This window comes from Oryctolagus cuniculus, chromosome 10 (assembly GCF_964237555.1).
Source record: "Oryctolagus cuniculus chromosome 10, mOryCun1.1, whole genome shotgun sequence".
In the NCBI taxonomy this organism is placed as follows: Eukaryota; Metazoa; Chordata; class Mammalia; order Lagomorpha; family Leporidae; genus Oryctolagus; species Oryctolagus cuniculus.
In genome coordinates, this window is record NC_091441.1 from 24962767 (window position 1) to 24988502 (window position 25736).

General features: G+C 39.1%; 1 protein-coding gene across 2 annotated transcripts in view; it reads right to left on the reverse strand.

Annotated features, from left to right (window-relative positions):
- Nucleotides 1-25736, reverse strand: part of DCC (DCC netrin 1 receptor) — a 1216740-nt gene that overhangs the window by 190729 nt on the left and 1000275 nt on the right. For both annotated transcript variants that reach the window (XM_051851212.2, XM_051851210.2), the window contains exon 14: nt 17614-17724. In XM_051851212.2, the coding sequence (XP_051707172.1) occupies nt 17614-17724 (111 nt within the window). The remainder of the gene's footprint in view (nt 1-17613; nt 17725-25736) is intronic.

Below are 25736 nucleotides of genomic sequence, written 5' to 3' on the forward strand. Positions count from 1 at the left end.
CTTAATTCCAATCACTTACATACAACATTGAACTCTATCTAGTATTCTTTTACCATTCAAGTCCTGTTACTTCTCATCATTAGTATTTTATAAGATTTTAAAACTTTTTCTATAGCAAGTTCTCAGTATATGGTTCCATGGGTTTCGACACACAGCAAAGCCTGTGCCTACCACTCCATCACTGCATAGTTCCATCACCCACAGAATCCCCTCATGCTGCTCCCAGGCCATTAGCCTTTTTTAACTTCTTATTTTCAATGTTGATAGTGAACTTTCATTTTCTTTTCTCTCTGAATGAAATCCATATTATTCTGACTTATCTTCCCTTGTTTATCTTCAGAGATAAAATTTTTATTACTACCTAGGTTTTTGTTCCTCTTCTTATTAATTAATAGTGTTTAAGTTTAAGTGGTATGGAGTTAAGTGTAAGTTGTATGGAGACCTGTTATACATGAGTCACATGTAGATTTTAATAATTATTACCTCATTTAAGATTTCATGCATAGTTTTCACTCATCTTTCCTACAAATTTTCTATTACTGCAATGTTTACCTTTTCAATGTTAAGATTTGTAATTTTAAGCACATTTTACCTTTTTTGTTTGCTGATGTTTTCTTTCCTTAATTGTTTCATATTGGCTAATTTATTATTTTGTTGTTTTAACTCATCTATTTTAATGTTTATTTATTTGAAAGGCAGAGCCACAGCATAGACAGACAGGTAGATTATAGAAAGAGATCCTCCACTGCTGGGTTACATCATAAATTATTGTAATAACTGAGATTGGGCCAGGCTAAAACCAGAAACCCAGAACCCCACCTGGGTCTTCCACACTGGTGTCAGAAGCCCATTTATATGAACATCAAATGCTGCATCACAGGGTGTACAATAGCAGGAAACTGGATCAGAAGCAGCGGTGGGATTGAAACTGAAACACTCTGACATGAGATGCCAGTTTACCACATGGCATGTTAACAATACCACAACATCTGCTCCTTATTTTATCTTCACCAGTGTTTATTTTTTTTACTTCTCCTGGAAATGAGAAAAGTTAAACAATCCATCTTCCAGAAGAAATCATCCACCAGAACCCACATCCTGTAGTCTCTGCACATTTATATATTTGTCTTGGTTCACACTGATGATAACTCAATAGTCAAAAAAAAAAAAAAAAAGGAAAAATAATGTATTCTTCAGGGGGGAGAAATGCCATGTCCTGTATTCAATCCTAACAAACCATAAAGAGTTTTCCCTTCCCTAATACTTTCTTATTAGAGAAACTGAAGAATCCCAATTCCAACTACCAACAAGGCAAACCAGCCCTGTTCTTGTCCAGTATTTCAATAAGCATGGGCTTCCTCTGTCAAGTTCCTGCTTTGATGAGTGCCACTAGCAAGTCTTCAACAAATGGTGCTGCGAAAACTGGAACTTCACATGCGGAAGTATGAAATGAGAACCCTCTCTCACAACTTACACTAAAATCCACTCAAAATGGATCAAAGACCTAAATCTATGACCCAATACCATTAAATTACTAGGGAAAGTTAAATAAACTCTGCAAGACATTGGCAAAAGCAAAGACTGCTCAGAAAAGACCACAGAAGCATAGGCAATTAAAGTAAAAATTGACAAGTGGGATTACATTAAGCTGAGATGCTTCTGCACTGCAAAAGAAATAACAAAGTGAAGAGGCAATTGACAGAATGGGAGAAAATATTTGCAAACTATGAGACCAATAAAGGATTAATTTTCAAAATCTACAAAGAGCTCAAGAAACTCAACAACAACAACAACAACAAAACAATCCAGTTAAGAAATGGGCAAAGGACTTCAACAGGCATTTATCAAAGAGGAAATTCAAATGGCTAACAGACACATAAAAAATGCTCAGGAAAGCTAGCCATCATGGAAACACAAATGGAAAAAAAAAAGCAACAATGACCATCAAGGAAAAGACCAGGAACTGACAGCTTCATTGCTCAATTCTATCAGACATTTAAGAAGAACTAAATCCAATTCTTCTCAACCTATTCAAAACAACTGAAAGGGAAGGAATCCTCCCAAACTTCTTCAATGAAGCATGAATCACCTTAATTCTTAAGAAAGAAAAAGGTGCAACAGAGAAAGAGAACTATAAACCAATATCCCTGATGAATATAGATGCAAAAATCTTGAACAAGTATTAGCCAATTTAATCAAATAACATCAGAAAGATCGATCTCCTGGACCATGATGGATGTATCCCTGGTGTGCAGGGATGGCTCAACATTTACAAATCAATAAACGTGACACATCACGTTAACAAAACTGAAGAACAAAAACCATATGGTTATCTCAATAGATGCAGGGAAAGCATTTGATAAAATACTATATCCTTTCCTGATAAAAACTTTAAGCAATTGGGTACAGAGGGAACATTCCTCAACACAGTCAAGGCATTTATGACAAACCCATGACTAGTGTCCTATTGAATGGGGGAACAGTTGGAAATATTCCCCTAAGATCTGGAACCAGATGAGGATGCCCACTGTTATTTAATATAGTCCTGGAAGTTTTCAGCCAGAGCTACTAAGCAAGAAAAATAAGGGATACAAATTGGAAAGGAATTAATCAAAGTATACCTGTTTGCAGATGACATGATTCTATATACAGGAGATCCAAAACACTCCACTGAGGACTATTGGAACTCATAAAAGAGTTTGGCAAAGTGGCAAGATATAAAATCAACACAGAAAAATCAATAGCCTTTGTATACACAGAAAATGTCATCTTTGAGAAAGAATTTTTAAGAACAGTCCAATTTACAATAGCTTCAAAAAGAATCAAATACGTTGGAACAAATTTAACCAAGGATGTCAAAGATCTCTATGATGAAAATTAGAAAACACTAAAGAAAGTCTTTGCTTATGCCAATGTCTTGCAGAGTTTATTTAACTTTCCCTAGTAACTAGAAGAAGACTAAAAAATGGAAAAATATTCCATGTTCATGCATTGGAAGAATCAACAGCATTAAAATGCCCATACTACCAAAAGCAATTTACAGATTCAACGTGATACCAATCAAAATACCAACAACATTCTTTGCAGATCTACAAAAAATGATTCTAGAATGCATATGGAAACACAAGAGACCCCAAATAGCTAAAGCAAACTTATGCAACAAAAACAAAGCCGGAGGCATCACAATACCCGATTTCAAGACATATTACAGGACAGCTGTAAGAAAAACAGCTTGGTGCTGGCACAAAAACAGACTTGTAGACCAATGGAACAGAAAGAAATTCAGAAATCAATCTATGCATCTACAACCAACTTACCTTTACCAAAGGAGCTAACATCAATCCCTGGAGCAAGGATAATCTCTTTAAGAAATGGTGCTGTGGAACCTGAATCTCCATATGCAGAAGTATGAAACTAGACCTTGGTCTTACACCTTACACAAAAATCCACTCAAATTGGATCCAAGACTGAAATCTATGACCTGATACCATCCAGTCATTAGAGAACACTGGGGAAACACATCAATACTTTGGCATAGGCAAAGACTTCCTTGAAAAGATCCCAGAAGCACAGGCAATCAAAGTCAAAATTGATAAATGGCATTAGATCAAGCTGAGAAATTTCTGCACTGTGAAAGAAACACTCAATAAAGTGAAGAGGCAATCTGTGGAATGGGAGAAAATATTTGCATGCAACTGATAAAGGGTTAACATCCAGAATCTATAAAAAGCTCAAAAAATTAAACAACAACAAAACAAACAATCCAGTTTAGAAGTGGGCAAATTAAAATGGCCAACAGTAACTTGAGAAAATTCTCAGGATCACTAGCCATCAGGGAAATGCAAATCAAAACCACAATTAGATTAAACTTCACTCCAATTTGAATGGCTCTCATCTAGAAATCAGCAAATAAAAAATACTGGTAAGGATGTGGGGAAAAAGAACCCTGGTCCACTATTGGTGAGAATGTCAAACTGGTGCAGTCACTGCGGAAGACAGTATGGAGATACTTCAGAAAGCTGAATATAGACCTACCATATGAGTTAGCCATTACACTCCATTTACCCAGCCAAAAGAAATCAGTGTATGGAAGAGCTATCTATATCCCCATGTTTGCTGCAGCACAATTCACAATAGATATGAAATCAACCCAGAAGTCCATCAACTGTTGACTGAGTAAATCAATTTTGGTATATATACACTGTGGAGTACTACTCAGCTGTAAAAAAAAAATCCTGTTTTTTATAACAAGATGGACATAACGGGAAACTATTATACTTAGTGAAATAAGCCAATCCCAGAAAGACAGAAATCATGTTTACCCTGATCCGAGGTAACTAAGAGAGTACCTAATATGTAATATATTGGAGTGAAATAGAAATATTGAGAGTCAATGATCGTTGATGTTGATTGTTTATAGCCCTTGTCTCTTTCATTGAGAAAAATTTTTTTTTCTCTTCATACTATTTGTTGAATTATTGTACTTAGTGTAGGGTTAACTATATGATCATTAAATATACTGAAAATAGATCTTTGTGAAAATTAAGAGTGGCAATGTGAAAGGGAGGGAAGAAAACATTGGAGCATAGGCAGGAGGCATGGGGGAGAATAGGAAATGCCACTATGTTCTTAAATCTATATATATGAAATATATTAAACTTGTATAACTAAAATATATTTAAAAAATGAGGTTTCACAGCACCCCCGTTAAAATGGCTCTCATACAGAAATCAACAAACAACAAATGCCAGAGGGGATGTGGGGAAAATGTACTCTAATCCACTGTTGGTGGGAATGTAAACTGGTACAGCCACTGTGGAAGACAGTATGGAGATACCTCAGAAATCTGAATATAGACCTACCATACTATCCAGCCATCCCAACCCTGGAAATTTATCCAAACCAAAAGAAATCATTATATTAAAGAATTATCTGTATCCCCATGGTCATTGCAGCTCAATTCACATTAGCCTAATAGTGGAATCAACCCAGATATACATCAGTTGAAACTGAATAAAGAAATTATTAATAGATGTACTATGGATAGTACACAGTGGTAAAAAAAATGAAATCCTGCTGTTTTCCAAAAAATGGATATAAATGGAAATCATTATACTTATTGAAATAAGCCAGTCTCAAAAAGACAAATGCCGTATGTTTTCCCTGATCTGTGTAACTAACAGAGTACTTAAGTGGTAGTCCATAGGAATGAAATAGACATTTTCAGATGTGACGATTTTTAATAGCCCTTGTCTTGACTATTGAGGATCAGTGTTTTTTTTTTGTTTTTTTTTTTTTTTTTCCTTTGTACTACTTGTTGAACTGCTTACTTGGTTGATGGGTAAATCTTATGAGTATAAAGTTAATTGAAAATAGGTGTTTGTAAAAATTAAGAGTGGGAATGGGAGAGGGAGAGAAGGGTGGGAGCATGGGTGGGAGGGAGGGTAGGGTGGAAAGTGTCCTTATGTTCCTTAATCTATATATAGGAAACACATGAAATTTGTGTAGCTTAAATAAAATCTAAAAAAAAAAAGTCCAATCTAGGCTAGCAGGTTGGCATGCCAAGCAGAACATGGGAAGGAACACAGTGAAGTCCGATTTTACATATGAAGTCCTGACTTAAAATAGTAAGAGAATCTACGCCTGGCTTCGAGAGCAAATACACTTAATGTGGCTTTTCAGGAGCAGCTGTGGAAAGAGAAACCCATCAATATCCAGGAGACTTGCTCTTTCACTTTAGAATTCATGGACATCAACTTCAAATATCACAAAACCTCACTGCTACTTCTACTTCACTTCTACTGCGATGCATTCAATCAGCTCTTTTACAATGAATAGTCTCCATACTTTTGGTCTTTCAAACTAAAATCTCTCTTCTGAATGGGACTTGGGGAAAGTCATTTTTTTTTTTCCAAAATAATACACTGAAGTAAATTTTTCAGCTTCATTCTCTTACAGATCTATTAGCATATCCCAGAATAAACAAACAAACAAAATTACCACTATATCTTCAAAATCTTATGTCAACTTCTTCTCTAGAAAACTAGAGACTTTGGGGGCAGGTGTTTGGTACAGCAGTTTGCTGCTTGGAACACCCACATTCCATATTGGAGTGCCTGGATTTTCAGTCCTGACACTGCTTCCAATTCCAATTTCCAATGCTAACATGCATTGTGAGAGATAATAATGATAGCTCAAGGTTGAGTCTCTGTCACCCACGTGAGACACATGGATTGAGTCCCAAACTCCTGGCATTAGTGCTGGCTGCTGAAGGCCTTTGAGTGGTGAACCACTGGATGGAAAATGTTTCTTTTTGATACACTCTTTCTCTTTCTCTTTCTCTTTTCTCTCTTCAAATAGTTAACTAAATTTAAAACACAACTAGGGCTTTTAATTTATTATCTTATTTGAAGAAAAGGGGATGCATTCTTTTATTTATAAAAAGCATAACAAAGAAATGAATGGATGTTTCCAGCTCAATTTATCTGTAGATATTTTTTTAATAAGGATGACAATCAGTAATAAATCAAACAGTATGAATTATATATATTTCACCAAACACCAAGCTATTAGTGTTTACACACACACACACATATCCATTCAATAATCATTGAACATCTACTAGGTAACAGGCATTGTGTAAACTATTGGGAAGTTTACTAGAGTATGGTATTTGTTTTTAGTCTATTGAGAAGCATGTGACCACTGCTACGACAGATCATACCCAAAGTGCTACTGAGGTTTAGAATAAAGACGTCTGAATCAAATTCAGGTAAGAGAAAGTTTCTCAGAAGTAAAATATCCATCATGTTTGGAAGGACTGTTAGGTGGATTATGTGAAAAAAAAAAATATCTGGCAAAGGACACACTGAGTCCAAAAGCTTGAAGTATGATGTAGTAGAGGAAATGTACCAGGAGGGAAGTATAGGTTGGCAGAACATCAGGGCCACATCAAAATGCAGAGGAGAAGTGGAATGACACCATCAGATCTGGTTGTGAAAAATCACTCTGATAATCCATGCAGAACAGAGAGGAGTGGAAGTAAAATGGCATCAAGAGGCAGGTGCAAGGCTATTTTTGGTGAGGAATGATGACAGCCTGATATAAAGTATGGCTGCGGGAGTGGAGAGCACTGGATTGATTCCAAACACACCAAGAAAGTAGGAAATTAGAGATCTTGGCGACTGAATGGATATTGGCAGGGGGTGAAATGGAAGAACTGAGAATGATGGGAAAGCTTTTGACGTAGAGGACTGGTAGACAATGGTATCAGTACCAAAGTAAAGAACAGTATAGAGAGGAATCACAAGGTGAGAGATTAGCTCTCAACTCTCAGCTGGGTGGAAGGAACTGTGTGCACCTGAACCTCCCATTTTTGTTATACTGAAAACAGCAAAGGAAAAATGAAAAAAAAAAAAATCTTTAAAAGAACCCATGGTCTATTTTTAAAATTTTTAAGAAATTATCACTTAACCCTCTTTAATTTTCAATTCCATCACCAGAATTAATGATGGCCAATCATGTAGGAAGAAAAAAAATTTTTTTTTTGACAGGCAGAGTGGACAGTGAGAGAGAGAGACAGAGAGAAAGGTCTTCCTTTGCCGTTGGTTCACCCTCCAATGGCTGCCGCGGCCGGCGCGCTGCGGCCGGCACACCACGCTGATCCGATGGCAGGAACCAGGAGCCAGATGCTTTTCCTGGTCTCCCATGGGGTGCAGGGCCCAAGCACCTGGGCCATCCTCCACTGCACTCCCTGGCCACAGCAGAGAGCTGGCCTGGAAGGGGGGCAACCGGGACAGAATCTGGTGCCCCGACCAGGACTAGAACCCAGTGTGCCGGCGCCGCTAGGCGGAGGATTAGCCTAGTGAGCCGCGGCGCCGGCCAAAAATGTTTTATGTTCTACTAAAAGTACCGGCGATGATCTCAACACAATTTAAAAATTAATCTGATGGTCAAGATGCCAACTTTATTTTCTATTTTTCACATATGCCAAGAAATGTTTTTGTCTTGTACATTCTGTTACACTGATCTAATATTCTTACACCAAACAGTACTATATTGATTTTAAGTCAAGTTTTATAGTAAATGTTAATTATACTTTTCAAAATTTCTTGGAATTCTTTTACATTTATTCTTCCATATAAAGTTTATGCTATTTGAATTGTATGGCATTAATAATATATCAGGGAAGAACTAACATTTATATAGTGTTCATATTTCCCATCTGAAAACATATGTATGTATATATTGCTTATATTTTAAACAAATGTTATGTTTTTCTTCATATACAGTGTTTATATTTATTAAATTTAGTTCTGGCTCTAATGTTTTATATTTTGTGCATAATGCATTTGGTTTCTGTACAATGTTTAAGCTAACTGTTCTAATATAAAGAAAGCCAACATTTTTAGCTTAATAAATTCTTAAATTCTTTTATCAATTGAAATAGGTTTTCAGTTTAGTTTCTTGGAATTTCCAAATACAAAAGCACATCCTTTATAAAAGCAACAGTTTTTTTCCTTGTGTAATAAAATGTATGACTTTTTAAAGTTTATTTATTCTTATAAAAACCTCTATGTTGTTGAGCAACACAAGTAGTAAAAAGCATCCTAGACTTTTTTGGATCTTGAAGCAAATGTATTTAGTATGTAATTATTAGCATGATGCTTGCTTTTAATTTCTAACAATACAGTTCTTAAAACTTGCTTATATTCCTGTATTGAGTATTTTTGAAAAAAATGATAATGACTGCTAACTCTTATAAAATGTCATATTACATCTATTGATACAGTTACATAACACCTCTTTAAATTATACCTTAATCAACTGAGATTTTAATGTGCACTGAATATATGATTTCCTTTTGTATCAGAAGAAACTATACCTATTTCCTTAATATAGACAACAAGGCTGTATCTGCCTGATTAAGAAGCAGCTTCATAAGACCAGTGGTATGAGGATTTTATATAACTGTCAAAAAGAATTGTAGTTGAAGTCTGAGATCATACATCAAAACGAGCAACAACACACTACTGGGTTCTTACCAGCCATTATCATATTTAATCTCACAAGGATACAATGAGATAGATGCTGTTATGATACCCTTTTTAGATGAGAATACTTAAGGCTTAGGGAAGACACTTGTCCAGGTTTACATAGTGAGGGCAGTAATATTTAATCCCAGTCATTAAGACTCTAGATTTTACCTTATCCCTTCCACCCTATTTTAGACAGACATCAAGCAGGTCATAAAGGTATCAAATATTTCACGAGCACATTAAAAACTTGCAAACACCAAGGAAAGAACTCAAAACATTTTTTAATATTTATCTAAGTCTAATCCATGCCACCCTTTATACAATGGAGCTCTGAGATTCTGAACAAACACTTGATCAAGAATTGAAGCAGATTTAAACTGCTTCCAAAAATCAGTTTTGGAATTGTCTGCTACACTCTTATGTGTAAGATGAAATCCATTTGAAAGATAATAAGGGGCTGGTTTCTTTAATTTTGTAATGAAATAGCTTTAATACCAACTCATCTAAATACACAACCCAGCAATTAGCAGCACAGTGTATCACAAGACCCTTTGGGGTGCTGGTTCTGTTCCGGTTGCTCCTCTTCCAGTTCAGCTCTCTGCTGTGGCCCAGGAGGGCAGTGGAGGATGGCCCAAGTGCTTGGGTCCTGCACCCCATGGGAGACCAGGAGGAAGCACCTGGCTCCTGGCTTTGGATCGGCACAGCGTGCTGGCTGTAGCGGCCATTTGAGGGGTGAACTAATGGAAGGAAGACCTTTCTCTCTCTCTCTCTCTCTGACTCTATCAAAAAAAAAAAAAAAAAAAGACCCTATAAACTCCCATCAAAAGCCAATGTGAAAGAAATTCTACTTTATGGTATGCCACCTATACACCTTTGTTCATACCATTAACATCAAATTAAGTTGCCAGGAAGAATTCTTTGCTCTTTGGGTAAGACACACTCTTTACCCCACATTGACAATTTTTACCCAGATACAATTTAATGCCTTGCCTGTTGCCCAATTTTCATATTGTTAACTTTTATTTTTTAATAAAACCTAAAAAAGTGCCTTCAAAATGTTAAATTCACCTTTCATTTGATATCATTGTAGTTTTCCTCTCTAGTTCCTTTTTTCTGCATTTTACTATCTGTACTTTTATATATTCTTATTTTCTCCAACAATTTAGAAAATATTTAATTTTTAAGAGTAATATTTGACTGAATATGAATGTACGATATGGTATTTATCTGCATCTAAAGTAGAGAAAATTTCGGGTTTTAGCCTGTTTCTTTTAATATATCTTATGTACATCTACCAGCACAGAATATGCTATGTACCTCCAACTCTTGCCCATATTGAACCTTCTTTAAGCTAAGGACTGCACAATTTCAGATGTCAAGCCTCTGATTTCTGTCAGTTAGTTCAAACTCAGAAACAATAAGATGTAAACTAACATGAACTGTGGTTTGGAGGGCTGCAAATCAGGACAACACAGATTCTGAGAGCTCTCAAGGCAGGGCTGTCAAAGGGAAGGAGAACCTGACGTTCAATGAAGAAGAGTGGAGCAAAGGCGCTACCCTAGCAGTGGGTCGTACAGCACCAGGGCAGGGCTGATTGCTGGGCCCATCTCCAGGTGACAGTGGTGACAGATGTCACTGAAGCAGCCATTAAAACGTGTGCATGTCTCTTGCAAGTCTGACCTGCTTCAAAAGTTTGCATTCTTGTATTGAATTCAAGAATTCACTTTCCCAAGCAGTAGCCCCATTAATGTGTAAGTCCTAGTTCCATAATGGCCTGTTTCTGTTTTGAAATGTACTTTTAATGCTGCCTTTTATCATAAAAATAATAATTCAAGTAATCTTTTGGATTTCATATTCTATTATTTTCCCTTTTCTTGATTATTTTTCTGCTTCAGGCCCAATACTCAACATCAATGTTTTTATACATTTTGGTCTCAAAATGAGGTAAACATGAAATCAAAATTAAACAAAAACTTAAAGAGATTTACCTTATTTTCCACAGATTTTTATTTTAGTGTATCTGTCACTTTTTTTTTGTTTTGTTCATTGTATTGGTTTCCTCTTGTTTTTATACTTAGTAGCTTAAATTACCACAAGCTTAGTGGCTTAAAACAAAATAGACTTTTTTTCTTTACATTTCTAGAAGCCAAAAATCCAGTACCTCATCATATGAGCTAAAATCAAGCAGTCAGCAGGGGTGTGCTCCTATTCAAAGCTCAAGGGAATAATGTGGCCTTTCAGGCTTCTTAAGGCTGCCATCTCCCTATGTCATGCTCCTGTATCCCTCCATCCTGGGCTTGTTGTCACATTTCTTTGACTTGTCCTCCTGCCTCCTTCATAAAAGGACCTTTGCAACAACACTGGGTTCACCCAGACAACCCAGGGTCATCTCCCAACTTAATCACATCTGAAGTGTCTCTTCTGCCATGTCAGGTACAACATTTGCAGATTTGGGAGAATAGTATTCAGACTACCACTACTCATTCCTGCTCTTTATTTCTCTTTTATCCAATTTCTTCTGACCAGTCGGAACTTTTTTTTTTCTACTTCTTACTCTTCTACCAAGTGAATTTTTTTTTCATTTTTGAAAGTTGAATATTTGAGACGAATATGATTAACAGGACTGTTTTAATACGCAGTGTCCCGTCTTTCCTGTGGCTTCAACAACTTGTACAGCATCATTATTCAGAAAGTAAATTTTAATGCATTACCTCTCAAATACTTGTACTCAATGAGTTTCATATATTATGCAGATATAAAATCACAAGAGTGTTTGTACTTTAGTTCTCAAGCAAAAAGGAACCTTATCATCCCCTGGTCAAGGTTACGAGGCTAATTACTTACTTCCTGGACACAGGACATGAGAGCTGGTTCTAAGACTCACTGTTTTATCCTGCTGAATCACTGTTGCCCTTGCTGAAGGCTCTCTATTGCTGACTTTTGCAAGCTAAATCTCTCCACTTTGTTAGAGGTTTAATTTTATTTTTTCCCAGAAACCTTGTATTTAAGGAATGCAAACTTCATGCATTTCATAAATACAACTTTAGGAACACAGCAATTCTTCCCATCACACCTGCCCTCCTACCCGCACTCCCACCCTTCTTCCTCTTTCCTCTATTCCCAACCTTATTTTTCACTAAGATCCATTTTCTTTTTCTTTCTTTCTTTTTTTTTTTCTTTTTTTTTTTTTTTTTTTTTTTTGACAGACAGAGTGCACAGGGTGAGAGAGAGACAGCGAGAAAGGTCTTCCTTTTCCGTTGGTTCACCCCCCCAATGGCCACTGTGGCGGGCGTGCTACGCTGGCACACCACGCTGATCCGAAGGCAGGAGCCAGGTGCTTCTCCTGGTCTCCCATGGGGTGCAGGGCCCAAGCACCTGGACCATCCTCCACTGTCTTCCCGGGCCACAGCAGAGAGGTGGCCTGAAAGAGGGGCAACCGGGACAGAATCTGGCACCCCGACCGGGACTAGAACCCAGGGTGCCGGTGCTGCAGGTAGAGGATTATCCTATTGAGCCGTGGTGCCGGCCCAAGATCTATTTTCAACTAACATTACATACATAAGATTAACTCTAAACTAGGTAAAAAAGTTCAACAAATAGTAAGAAAAAAAAAACTGCTCCTCAACAGTCGAGACAAAAACCACATTATTATTGATTGTGTATGAAAATTTCCACCTGCTCATTTAATAAAACACTGGTAGCAAAAATAGATCCCCAAGCTCAATTTCCAAGAGGGATACCTTGCTGAACTTCATCACAAATTCTCTCATTTCCTTATTCAAGACATTTACATAAGAACCTTGGGGAATTTTAATGATCTTGGGGTTTTTTTAAGCTGAAATTTTGAGGTTGAAAATAAATATTTTAAAACTTCCCAGCTGTCAGTAATAGCAGCATGCTTCCCAGGGAACTCTGAACAAACAAGGTGGTTTGGCTTTATAATTACTTTAACAAAACATCCTAATTAAAAGGGCAATCCATAAGGAATTGGAGTATTTTTCCAAGTTACTGTTCGTCTTCACATTGTTTAAGCCAATAAGAAAAGACAAGAGAATCTAAAGTCACAGAGGAGAGAGAATGTTGCCTTTAACAATGTGCAAATAGTGATGCTTCTTGTTAACTGACTTGCAGAGTTTAGAGTTACAGAGTAATGAGTAGTTCACTCTTCAGGGTTCACCAAGAAATTGCGAGACAAGGAGCAAATGTTTCCCAACACATATCCAGGGAATACTAATGATGAAGTTCCCTTGCAGCACAAACTTCTCGGCTACAGCAAAGAATACCTCCCATTCCATTTGCCTTGTTTTCAGATTACTAATGGGTGTATCTTTTAATTTTTATTCATTTATATATTTCAAAAGCAGAATGAAAGACACAGAGGCAGACACACAGATACAGAAATCTTGGGTTTGTTCAATCCCCAGCTGCTAGCTACATTTGGCTTTGAGCCAGGCTGAAGCCAGGAATCCTGAATTCAATCCATGTCTTCCTCATGGGTGGCAGAGATCCAGCTACTTGAGCCATCACCTGCCGGGTTCCAGGTGTACATTATTAGGAAGCTGGAAACAGATAGCAGGCCAGGACTCAAGGGCAGGGTGCTCCAATGTAGGGTGTAGGGGTATCAAGCAGCATCTTAACTACCGTGCCAAATGCCCATCCCAATGTGTATATGAATGGAAATAGATGAAAATTTTCTTAGCAATGAACTTCCAGATGAAGAAGTGGAAGAATGAAAAAAGTGGCAATACTTGAGATGTGCTAAGATAATCAAATTTTAACAGAGGAGTATTTGGCTGAGTATACATTTTGATCAAATAGTGGCAGAGATGACTTTGCTTAAATGATTTCTTTTGGGAGAACGTCTCCATGCTGTTTCACACACCCTTTTCTGTCCACCTAATGGTCAGAATCCCTTTTCTCTGAAATTTCTAGCTTAAATACCTTTTGTTTTTGTGAAGTCTTTTCCAATATTGCAGCCCCAATCTGCCTATGCCTCAATGAGCTGTTATCATTTTCATGTTTGTGCTTCCCATGACTCCGTACATTCTAGGTTCTTAATTATATTTCCTAATAACTGCATCGGTACACACAAAAGGAAAAAACAAAGAAGAATGCTGCATGTGGAAGAGTGATATTATTAATCCAAGACCATGGAAAAGTTCAAACAAAGCCAATCAGGCATTTATTAGGACTCTCCTCATGAGCATGCCACAGAGATTCTTGATTTAGAACAGGTTAATATATTAATATATTCAGCACACATGGATATGAAAGGCATGGAATTAAGTGGAAGTTTTGTAGCATCTGAGAAGCTGGATTTTATATTTTGATTTCATTTAGACTGTGACTCATTCAGAGACAGGAGAAAGAGCACATTAGTTAAGCAGAGTCCCATTCATTCTGGATACTTTATGGGAACTTCAGCACCTCTGCTCTGTTTATTTTCACTCCTTCCAGTAAGAGATATAGTCCCCTGGGATTGAGTAAGTGATATGACCTCATTTCTTAGAATCATTTGTCTTGAATCACAATCTTTATTGTTACCAGGCCAGTTCTATGATTCCTGGAGTTCTGCTCTGATCTGCACTGGATGCCACTGACCAAACCGAGTCCTGAATTCCAGCTGCACCGTCACTAACTGACTTCAGCAAGTTACGTTTTCTTAGCTTAAGTTACTCTTCTTAAAGTAAAGTAGGTAACACACGCTCATAATATTAGATGAGAGGATAAAACAAATATCCACGAACACTTAATTCTCAGGTAAAATATGAAAACATCTCTGCATGGCAAATCATAACCATCCTTTTGTATTTATGTAAGGCTAAATTATATCCTCACAGCTGTAGGCTCACCTTGCTGGGCTCCTTTTTCACTTTACCATCAAATGTGTGGTCTCAGGATGTCTGCTCTTAATGTTCATAGTGTTGGTCTGACCTGTTCACAGGGCTGTTCCTCACTTCCTTAAAGTGTGGGCCCTTATTTACCCATTTAAAAAGACCTGTTCAACCTCCTTTATAAAATGGTACTTCCTAAGCCTTGCTATTCCATCTAACATGTTTTATATTTCTTTTGAGCATATATTACTGTTTATCATTGTCTCAATACTCAATATTCCTTGAAGGTAGGTACTTTATCCATCTATTCCTTTACTCCTAGTTTGCACAATAACACCTGGTATACATGGCCAAACTTAGAAGGTTTGTGGAAAATGAATGACAAGTTTATTTGGTCATGAAAAAAACCTGAAATCCATGCATAGTTTTATCATAATTTACATTTTCATTTTTTTTTAAAAAATTCTCCTCATATATACCTTCAGTACTTATTGAAAAAACACATACGAACGAATTGTCACTAATCTATTGGAAAGAGTATGAACTTTGTCAAGTGTAATTTTTTGTAAATTACATAACCTAAAACAAGTTAAAAGTGCACCTGTAAGTCTCAAACTCCTTTTCTGTAAACTCCAGTATTACCTGTAGCATTATTTTACCTGGAATGCCTAAGTCTACCTACTTCTAATACATTTTGCATCCTTCAGCCAGGCAAATCTCTTCAAAATGCAATCCTAATTAAATCATTCTTTTTTAAAAAAGTCCTTTAATAGCTTAGGATAAAGTAAGTAATTGCTTTAATGACCTTACGATAATATTCAAAACGCTTGACTTGTTCATGTCAGATTTCGAACCTATCTCACAAGTCTTACCAAATGCCGTTTTTATTTTCTTTGATGGTCTTTTTTTATTCCTCTAACAGTGCCACTATTTGTCTTGACTTCAAACACACATTTATCTTACTTTCCATTAATATTCCTCAATTTGTAATGTACTCTTTTGCATAATCCTTACTAATTCTTACTCATCCTTTAGGGCTCAATTTAAATGCAAGTTTTCTATATGACTGTTCACCTATTGTGTGGTCTATATCTATCTATGTGGCTGTCTTTCTATCATTTATCTATGTCAGACCACAGGGTTTTGAAAATATCTAGCCAGGTTTGAATTACAACAATGACAATTTCCAATCACTTCATCTAAAATGCCATCTCTCTTTGTTACACTCACAGCTCTCTGAAGAAAAAACTATATATTTCTGATTTATTACTGCATCCCCAAAGTTAAGCATGGTGCCTGGTGCTTAACAAATTTTCTCTAAATATCCTTTGAGTTAATATGCTATCGCAGCTAGTGATTATCAACATTACAGAAATAACATCCTTTGATTATTTTACTGCCACCATAATTATTTTAGTAAAAGTCAAATTTGTGGCTATAGTAAAATCATGAATGACAGATATTTACAAAAATAAAGGAAATATGGAGAATGAAAAGGAGTAATCCAAGCACAAAGAAAGGAAGGAAGGCTTGAGGAAGGAAAATGGAAGAAGCAGCAGATCAAGAATAAAGATGAGAAAGGAAGGGATACAAAATTCCTATCCTTTATTTTAAGTGAATAATTTCAAGTCCACTGGATACAAAACAAAATCAACTTTACTATCAATTATTTAGGCAATGATCTTGCGCCAAATCACATTTTCAATGCATATATGATTTTTGGGTCCCAGTTTTGATCACTTAACTTTAAATATGTTGATCATAACTTACTTTTTTTAAGTGCATTTAATTCTCATTAATTTCTACCTCTTTCACTTGAAACTCCAATTCTATACAGTAAAAAAATTTTTATGTTGCTTCCTTTACTCATTTCTTTTCAACTTTGTTTCATATTTAGCCACATATTTTTATTTTTTTAATATTTGTTTATTTATTTGAAAGGCAGAGATAGAGAGAGGCAGAGGCAGAGTATGAGAGAGGTCTTCATCTGCCTTGGGCCATAGCAGGGAGCTGGATCAGAATTGGAGCAGCTGGGACTCGAACCGGTACCCACACGGGATGCCAGTACTGCAGGCAGCAGCTTTACCTACTATGCCACAGTGCCAGCCCTGTTATTTTTATTTTTAGACCAACTTTTCACCTGCTTATTTTGAAAATTCTGGTCATATTTAAATTGCTGATTAATGCATTTATTATGGATCTTAATATCTCATCCATGAATGTCTCAAGACAGCTACCAGTTAAGTAGATAAAATAAGTTGCCTTTTATATAAAGAAAATGTCAAATCAAATATTAATGATTAAGTCATAAACAAGTCAAAAACTATATATGGATGTCTTGCTGAAGCATCATTAAAAAAAGCTAGCGAAGTTGAAGTTATATAATATAACTCTATTTCATGGTTACCATCAGAAACTGTAGCAATTTTTGTGAAGAAACTGATTAAGATCACTTATTGACAAAACATAAATAGAAAATAATTTAATTTCAGATTACAATGAACAAAAGGAACCTCCTTAAAGAACCATAACTAATGCTGCACTACTCAAAGAGTAGCAACTATTGCAGACAATGTATGCAATTCATCTTTTTTTTTTTAGTTTTATTTTACATCTGAATATATGGAAGCAATACATTGTCCCCAAAGTTGTAGCTTATCAACTTTTTAAAGGAGTGCTTTGAAGCTGAGGTAACAGAGAAGATGGAAACCAGACTGTGACTGACTGGGGAGAGATCTTACCGTCCAGATCATTCTCTGGGGTCTCTGCTGTATACCAGTTGGAGGGGGGTCCAGTGCCGTTGACTGTCATGGCTGACACTTGGAAGCTGTACTGACTGCCCTTCTCCAGTCCTGGGGAGAAAATGTGCATAGGTTAAAAAAAAGTTACTGAATAATAAGTATTTTTAACAATAGTTGACACAATTTGCATTGTTTATGATTCCTGTGGTAATTATTAATATTTTGGCAAAAAGGGCAGGATTATCACAGAGAGAAAAAGGATTATTTTTTCAGATCACCTCATGTATTATTTCTAGTTTATAAAAATGTACCACTGAAAATAGCTTCAGGGCCGATGCAGAAATATAAAATATGAACAGCGAAAAAATAATCAGAAATAGCAAGGATCATTTTTCCACCCCGTTCAGATGAGCCCTGACTATAAATCAGGAATAGTCTAACAGTTTATGCCTCCATCATTCAGTCAAGGTCAGGGATTATAGTTTCTTTAGAATAAGAAAGAAGAATCCAAAGCTGCGGCACTTGTGCAACCAAAACCAAACCAAACCAATCCCCCAGTGTGGGCTTTCATCTCTTAAAGTCATCTTTTTGATTATATTTCGTTTTTTATTTTAGTTTTTTTTTTTTTTTTTTTTGACAGGCAGAGTTAGAGAGAGAGAGAGAGAGAGAGAGAAAGGGAGAGAGAGGTCTTCCTTTTTCCGTTGGTTCACCCCTCAATGGCCACTATGGCCAGCACTGCGCCAATCTGAAGCCAGGAGCCAGGTGCTTTCTCCTGGTCTCCCATAGGGGTGCAGGGCCCAAGGACCTGGGCCATCCTCCACTGCCATCTCGGGCCACAGCAGAGAGCTGGAGTGGAAGAGGAAGGAGCAACCGGGACAGAACTTGTGGGGAGCAATTCGGACTATACTGTTACTGGAATTAAGATTTATTCTATGCATCTGCTCTCCCACAATATGGCGCTGGGAGAGAAGTAAACAGCTTCTACCCAGCTGCCTCTCACCAACTTGACAAGCTGCAGGAGCTGCTCCTGATTGGAGGAGAGCGGCGTGCTCGGCGTGTGGGCAGCCGAGTTGGGATTGGTGGAGAGGACTATATAGGAGGAGAGAGACGGCATGGTGGTGTGGGTTGGTTGGAGAGTGCGTTGGAGAGTTCGCGGGGAAGTTCGTTACTTCGTTCTTTCTCATTTCTCTCTACTCATTCTTGCTTTGGGAGTTTGCTGTTTACTTATTCTTACTTTACTATAGAAAGGACTTGTAAAAAAAGGGGAACAACAAGCGCCCGGTCCGGTGCGGCTCCTCCGCGTGCGGAGGAGCAGCAAGTGGTGCCGTGACTCGGATAGGAAACCTAGGAGGGAAAGACCGGGAAGAAGTGGGAAATTACTGGAGAGAGAGACTAGCAAAGAGCCTAGGGGAAGGCCGGACGGAAAGAGTGCCGGTGAAAAGCTAGTCAGAACCTAGGAAAAAAGCCGCGGGGGAAGAAAATTAGAAGCTAGGAAGGAGGTATTAACTGGGAACGTCTGGGAGACTCAGTCTTCCATTACGCTCACTGCTCCAACATGTCACAGACGGTACAGACAATGGAGTTCTTTGGCTACTCTTTGCCCACTGGCTACCTCTTCCTCCTGCTGGGCACCATCCTCTGTTTCTCCCTAAAGATCATCTATGGGCTAAATATGGTTTCTCTCTCTCTCTCTTCCTACTCCCTACCTCCTCGCAGCTTTTCCTCTAAGCAAGGGAAACGAGGGGGGAGGAAAATTCATGCATTCGTAAGAGCAATCGTAGAGACGTCCCCCTGGTTTCCACAGCAGTGGAGGCAGGTGGGACGGAAAATGCGCGAGGCTGGGGAACCGATAGAAGTGCTGAAGCTGTGGCAACTCGTTGATCAGGTGCTTCAGAACCCCACGGAAGGGATCGAGTTGTTGCTTAATGAGGGGAGTGAAATGCAGGAAGAATTATGGCAGGGCAGCCAGGCGAGCAACTACTGTAACGAACAAGTGAAGAAAATCAAAGAAGGATTTAGAGAGCCAGGAAGCTTATGGGGGGGAGAAAGAAGCTGAGGAGGGAACCTCGCCCCCGAGAGAGATGCCAAGAATATATCCTGGCCATACAAGGTTGGCAAATTCAACCATAAAGGATGAATCACCACCCCGGTATCGCCCATTGGTACTACCAAAGTTTCCTCCTGTAAAGAAAAGCCCCTTTTTTCCACATGAGATTGAAGAAGAGTGGGAGGAAGAAGGAGTGATGGAGGGAGTAGGTATGCAGGAGGAGCTAGAAAGGCCAAGAACCGAAAACAAGCAAAGGGGAGCTGTTTATAGAAAACCTGCTTGGGAGCAGTACCAGGAACCAGGCCAGGTGTTTCCTGTAATTCAGGATCCACAGGGAAACAGGGGATGGACGCCTCTTGACCATAAATTACTTAAAGAGTTGCAGCAATCAGTACAATTGTATGGGCCCCATGCAAGTTACACTCAGGCAATCCTTGATAACATTGGGCAGCAAGGCCTAATACCTGAGGATTGGAGAAACTTAGTAAAGGCGGTGTTAGGCGGGGGTGACTTCCTCTTGTGGCTAGCTGCTTATAAAGAATTTGCGCGAGAATATTCAAAGCAGAACTATCAAACAGGGAATCAAGCATGGGATGAGGAAATGTTAAATGGAGAAGGGCGATTTGCCAGTCCCGATGAGCAGGCCCGATTACCAACAGCTGTCCTCTTACAGGTGAGAGAAATAGTAAGAAGAGCCTGGAAGGTGATACCCAGAAAAGGAGAAGTAAGACACAGCCTAACTAAGATAGTACAGGGCCCTACTGAGCCTTACGCTGATTTCGTGAACCGATTAATGGAAGCAGCAGGAAACATTTTCGAAACCGTGGAAGAAGCAATGCCCTTAGTCAAAAGATTGGCGTATGAACAGGCCAATAAAACATGTCGGGAAGCTCTTAGACCATGGCAGCATAAGGACATCCCTACCTTTTTGAAAATCTGTAGGGATGTCATGGATGATGTAGTTTCTGGATCACATGCTGCAGTAGCAGTAACCCGACAATTTAGACAGAACATGAGGGGACGTATATGCTTTAGATGTGGTCGAGAAGGGCATCTAATGAGGGAATGTAGGGCCAGATTTCCAGCCCGAGATCGGCAGGGCATAGAGAACTCGAGAAGACCAGGCCTTTGCCCACGCTGTAGAAGAGGAAATCATTGGGTCAGTGAATGTTACTTTAAAATAAACAGCGCAGGCAATCCCCAGAGGATGCCAAATGAGCCGGGCCCCATAAGAAGATCAGGTGTATATGGTCAACAGCAAAAAAACGGAATGTGGGCCCCTGCACCCCGGGGCCAAAACAATCGGTGGGTGCCACGGTCCCAAAACCAAATATTTACCGCGCAGAGTTACGAGCCACCGAATATTCGGTACTGACACCTCAAATGGGGCCACAAGCCATAGAGGTGAGGGCAGAAACAATTTCAGCGGAGCATAACGGACTTGGAATAATCGTAGGAAAAGAAACAAATGCTTTGAGAGGCCTAATGGTCATCACCGGAGTCATTCAGTTACCTTTTGATAAGCTAAAAGTGCTAATACAATCTACAAAGGGTATTATTCAAATCAAACCAGAAGAACCTGTGGCTCAAATACTGATCATGATTGGAGCGCAGGATGTTAATGGACCCCAAGGGGAGAAATTTGCAGCCTTGTCCCTATCTCTAGCAGATCGACCTCTGTGGACCTTAACCATTAGAGGAAAGTCAATTCAGGGCCTGCTAGACACAGGTGCGGATGTAAGTATAATTTCGGAAAATGATTGGCCAAAGTCATGGCCCCTTCAGCCAGGAGATAATACTTTAGTAGGCCTAGGTGCGGCCATGACACCATCAAGGAGTGCTCAGGTGCTTCATTGGCAGGATCAAGAAGGGAACAAGGGAAATGTGCAACCTTATGTTAGTGCACTCCCCATCACATTATGGGGAAGAGACATTTTAGAACAATTGGGACTGACGTTAACAAATGAGGATCAATTGGAGAGTTCTACAGGACGGCGTATTATGTATAAAAAGGGATATCAGGAGAGAGGATTAGGCTCCAGAGAAGGCAGAAGGGACCTAGCCCAGCCAAAAGGCGATTTTAAAAGACAGGACACGGGTTTTTCGTGGGGGCCACTGAGATGCAGCCGCTGCCATTGTCATGGCTGGACAACAAGCCAAAGTGGATACCACAGTGGCCCCTTACCCAGGAAAAGTTGGCTGCGGTAAATGATATAGTATCACAACAATTAGAGGCAGGCCATTTGCAACCATCAACCTCCCCATGGAATACGCCAATATTCGTGATAAAGAAAAAATCAGGGAAATACCGGTTGTTGCATGATTTACGGGCTGTTAATCAGCAGATGCAACCCATGGGGGCATTGCAACCCGGACTCCCGGTTCCTACTATGATTCCAAAGCATTGGCCACTAATAGTACTCGATCTGAAGGACTGCTTTTTTAGCATACCTCTACATGAACAAGACACTCAGAGGTTTGCTTTCACCGTACCTTCCATTAATCATCAAGGTCCCGACAAAAGATATGAATGGAAGGTGCTTCCCCAAGGAATGACCAACAGTCCTGCCATATGCCAGCTATATGTTGACCAGGCAGTAGAGCCGGTTCGACAACAGTGCCCAAAGGTACAAATTTTACACTACATGGATGACTTGTTAATAACGGCCGAAAGTGAAAGTCACCTAATGGAAGCATATAAGCTGCTGCTATTATATTTGGAAAAAGTTGGGTTACAAGTAGCGCCAGAGAAGATACAAAAAGGGGAAGTAGTACAGTACTTAGGACTTAAAGTAACTTCTGAAAAGGTAACCCCATTAGAATTTGAAATTGCAACAGATGGGTTACAGACCCTTAATGACTTCCAAAAATTATGTGGCAATTTAAATTGGTTGAGGCCCTATTGTAAATTAACTACCGAAGATATGATGCCATTATTCAATATTTTAGAAGGAGATGCCCAGCTTGATTCCCCTCGTAGATTGACAATAGAAGCCCGCTTGGCGTTACAGAAAATTGAAAAATTAAAGCAATGCAGATGGAAAGATGTGATCCACAACAAGCCCTAGAAATATTAATTTTTATGGAACAACTGTATCCCTTCGCAGTCATTTGGCAAGGAGGACCCTTGTTGTTTGTATACCCACATTCACATGCACCGCGTGTACTATACACCCAAGGCATTGCGGTGGCTGATTTAATATTAACAGCAATAAAAAAGGCGACAGAAATGGCGGGGAAGACTCCAAAGCGATGTGTAGTTCCCTTTGCTCAAGAGGCAGTAGAAGCCTTTACAAGGGAATGCTGGCAATGGGCATACATAGTTCTCATTCTACAAATAGAGATTGACAATCACTACCCTCGCCATCCATTTGTTAACTTCTGCACACAGGTTTCAATAAAACGGGTGCAGAAGGTGCGAAGGGATCCAATTCAAGGGGCAGTTACCGTATTTACGGATGGAGCTAAAGGCGGAACAGGAGCAGCTATATTTAACAATCAACGATATTTCGTTTTAACAGCATCCCCTTCTCCACAACATGCAGAATTAGCTATTATCGCAACAGTATTACGCAGAGAGAGTGCACCCATGAATATTTTGTCTGATAGTGCATATGTGGTGAATGCAGTTCAGATGCTCGCTACACAGTGCCTTATTCTTAAATCCTCCTCAGTCTATTCTTATCTAAGTGAAATTCAGGGGTTATTAAATCAAAGAGAGCATGCTATTTACATAGGCCACATAAGAGCTCATTCTAATTTACCTGGCCCACTTACTCGAGGAAACATGATGGCAGATCACTATTCAAGATTCTTGCTTGCATGCACCGCTTTGGAACAAGCTAAAGAATATCACTCTAAATGGCATGTTAACACCCACACTTTAAGTTTTAAATTTAATATTCCCCGCAAGCAAGCAGAAGATATCATTAGATCCTGTGAAAAGTGCGTTGTTACCATAGTTCCAAAGATTCCTGCGGGAGCCAATCCCCGTGGCCTTAAACCAGGACATATCTGGCAGATGGACGTTACACATATCCCCTCTTTTGGGCGACAAAGCTGTGTTCACGTCACTGTAGATACATACTCAGGTGTAATTATGGCCACAGCCATGAATAAAGAAGGAGTACAACAAGTAATCCAACACTGCTTGCAGGCTTTTGCAGCCTGGGGAGTTCCTCATGTGATCATAACGGATAACGGCCCAGCGTATACATCAAAGCGTTTTGCTGCATTTTTGAAAGAATTCGGAATCTCCCATATTACCGGTATTCCATACAATCCACAAGGGCAAGCTGTGGTAGAACGCGCTCACTTATATTTAAAAAATTTAATAATTAAACAAAAAGGGGGAATAGGGGAAATGGCCACATCCAACAAGGATGTCTTGGCCCTAGCTCTTTATACAATTAATTTTTTGAACAAGAAAAAGAACGGTAAAACACCTGCAGAAATGCATACTCAATCAGTTGATAAGGAATCAATACAGTGGGTAATGTGGAAGGATTTACAGGACAACCAATGGAAAGGCCCGTTCCCCTTACTCAGAAGAGTACGAGGCGCCGTTTGTTTTTTTCCACAGGGTGCGGCACAACCAATATGGACCCCTGAGAGAAGAATTCGGTTGATAAACCTGCCAGCAGAAGATCTAGAAGAAGAAAACTCCATTTGAGGAAGAAAACAATGAATAACCAATCCCTGGGATCTTTGGAATACGGGACATTTTTCAACAAACTCTGAAGTAGCACGACAAACAAGAGTCAATTGCATGAAGATCACACTGAACTTTACACAGGCGCGTATCAACGCCAAAAAAAAAGAAAGGGGGATCTGTGGGGAGCAATTCGGACTATACTGTTACTGGAATTAAGATTTATTCTATGCATCTGCTCTCCCACAATATGGCGCTGGGAGAGAAGTAAACAGCTTCTACCCAGCTGCCTCTCACCAACTTGACAAGCTGCAGGAGCTGCTCCTGATTGGAGGAGAGCGGCGTGCTCGGCGTGTGGGCAGCCGAGTTGGGATTGGTGGAGAGGACTATATAGGAGGAGAGAGACGGCATGGTGGTGTGGGTTGGTTGGAGAGTGCGTTGGAGAGTTCGCGGGGAAGTTCGTTACTTCGTTCTTTCTCATTTCTCTCTACTCATTCTTGCTTTGGGAGTTTGCTGTTTACTTATTCTTACTTTACTATAGAAAGGACTTGTAAAAAAAGGGGAACAACAAGCGCCCGGTCCGGTGCGGCTCCTCCGCGTGCGGAGGAGCAGCAGAACTGACGCCCCAACCAGGACTAGAACCCGGGGTGCCAGCGCCGCAGGTGGAGGACTAGCCTAGTGAGCCGAGGTGCCAGTCTGATTATATTTTGTTTTGCAGCAGCTTCCAATGAGAGATGAAGGATGTCAATGATAATTTGACACTGGGATTTTTTTTTTTGAGAGCATAGAAAGACCTACTGGATTATTAGTATGATATGTAATAACTTTCCTCTTACCCAAATCTCGAAGTAGCCTACTAATGTAACAAATTACTGCAAATGGATAACATGTGTTGCTATGGTATGGCTGTCCTCTCCAAAACCCACGGGGAAATTTAATTTTCACTGTTAAAGTTTTAAAGAGTGAGGCCTTTAAGAACTGATCAGATCGTGAGGGCTCCACACCCATGAATGGGTTAATTCTGTCATCACAGGAATGGGTTCCTGAGAAGAAGGCTGAGTTTTCTCCTCTATCTGGCTTGCTTATGTGCCCTTCTGACCTCTTCCACAGAATTTTGTCTTGACATAATGGCACTATGATCTTGGAAAAGCATCACCAGAATCACAAGCAAAATATTTTCTATTGTTTATAAATTACCCAATCTGGAATCCTGTTACAGCACAAAAAATGAACCAATACACGTGTCAGCGAACATCTGACATTTTTTTTATTTTTAAACTTTTATTTAATGCATATAAATTTCCAAAGTACGATTTATGGATTACAATGGCTCCCCCCCCCCATACCGTCCCTCCCACCCACAACCCTCCCCTTTCCCACTCCCTCTCCCCTTCCATTCACATCAAGATTCATTTTCAATTATCT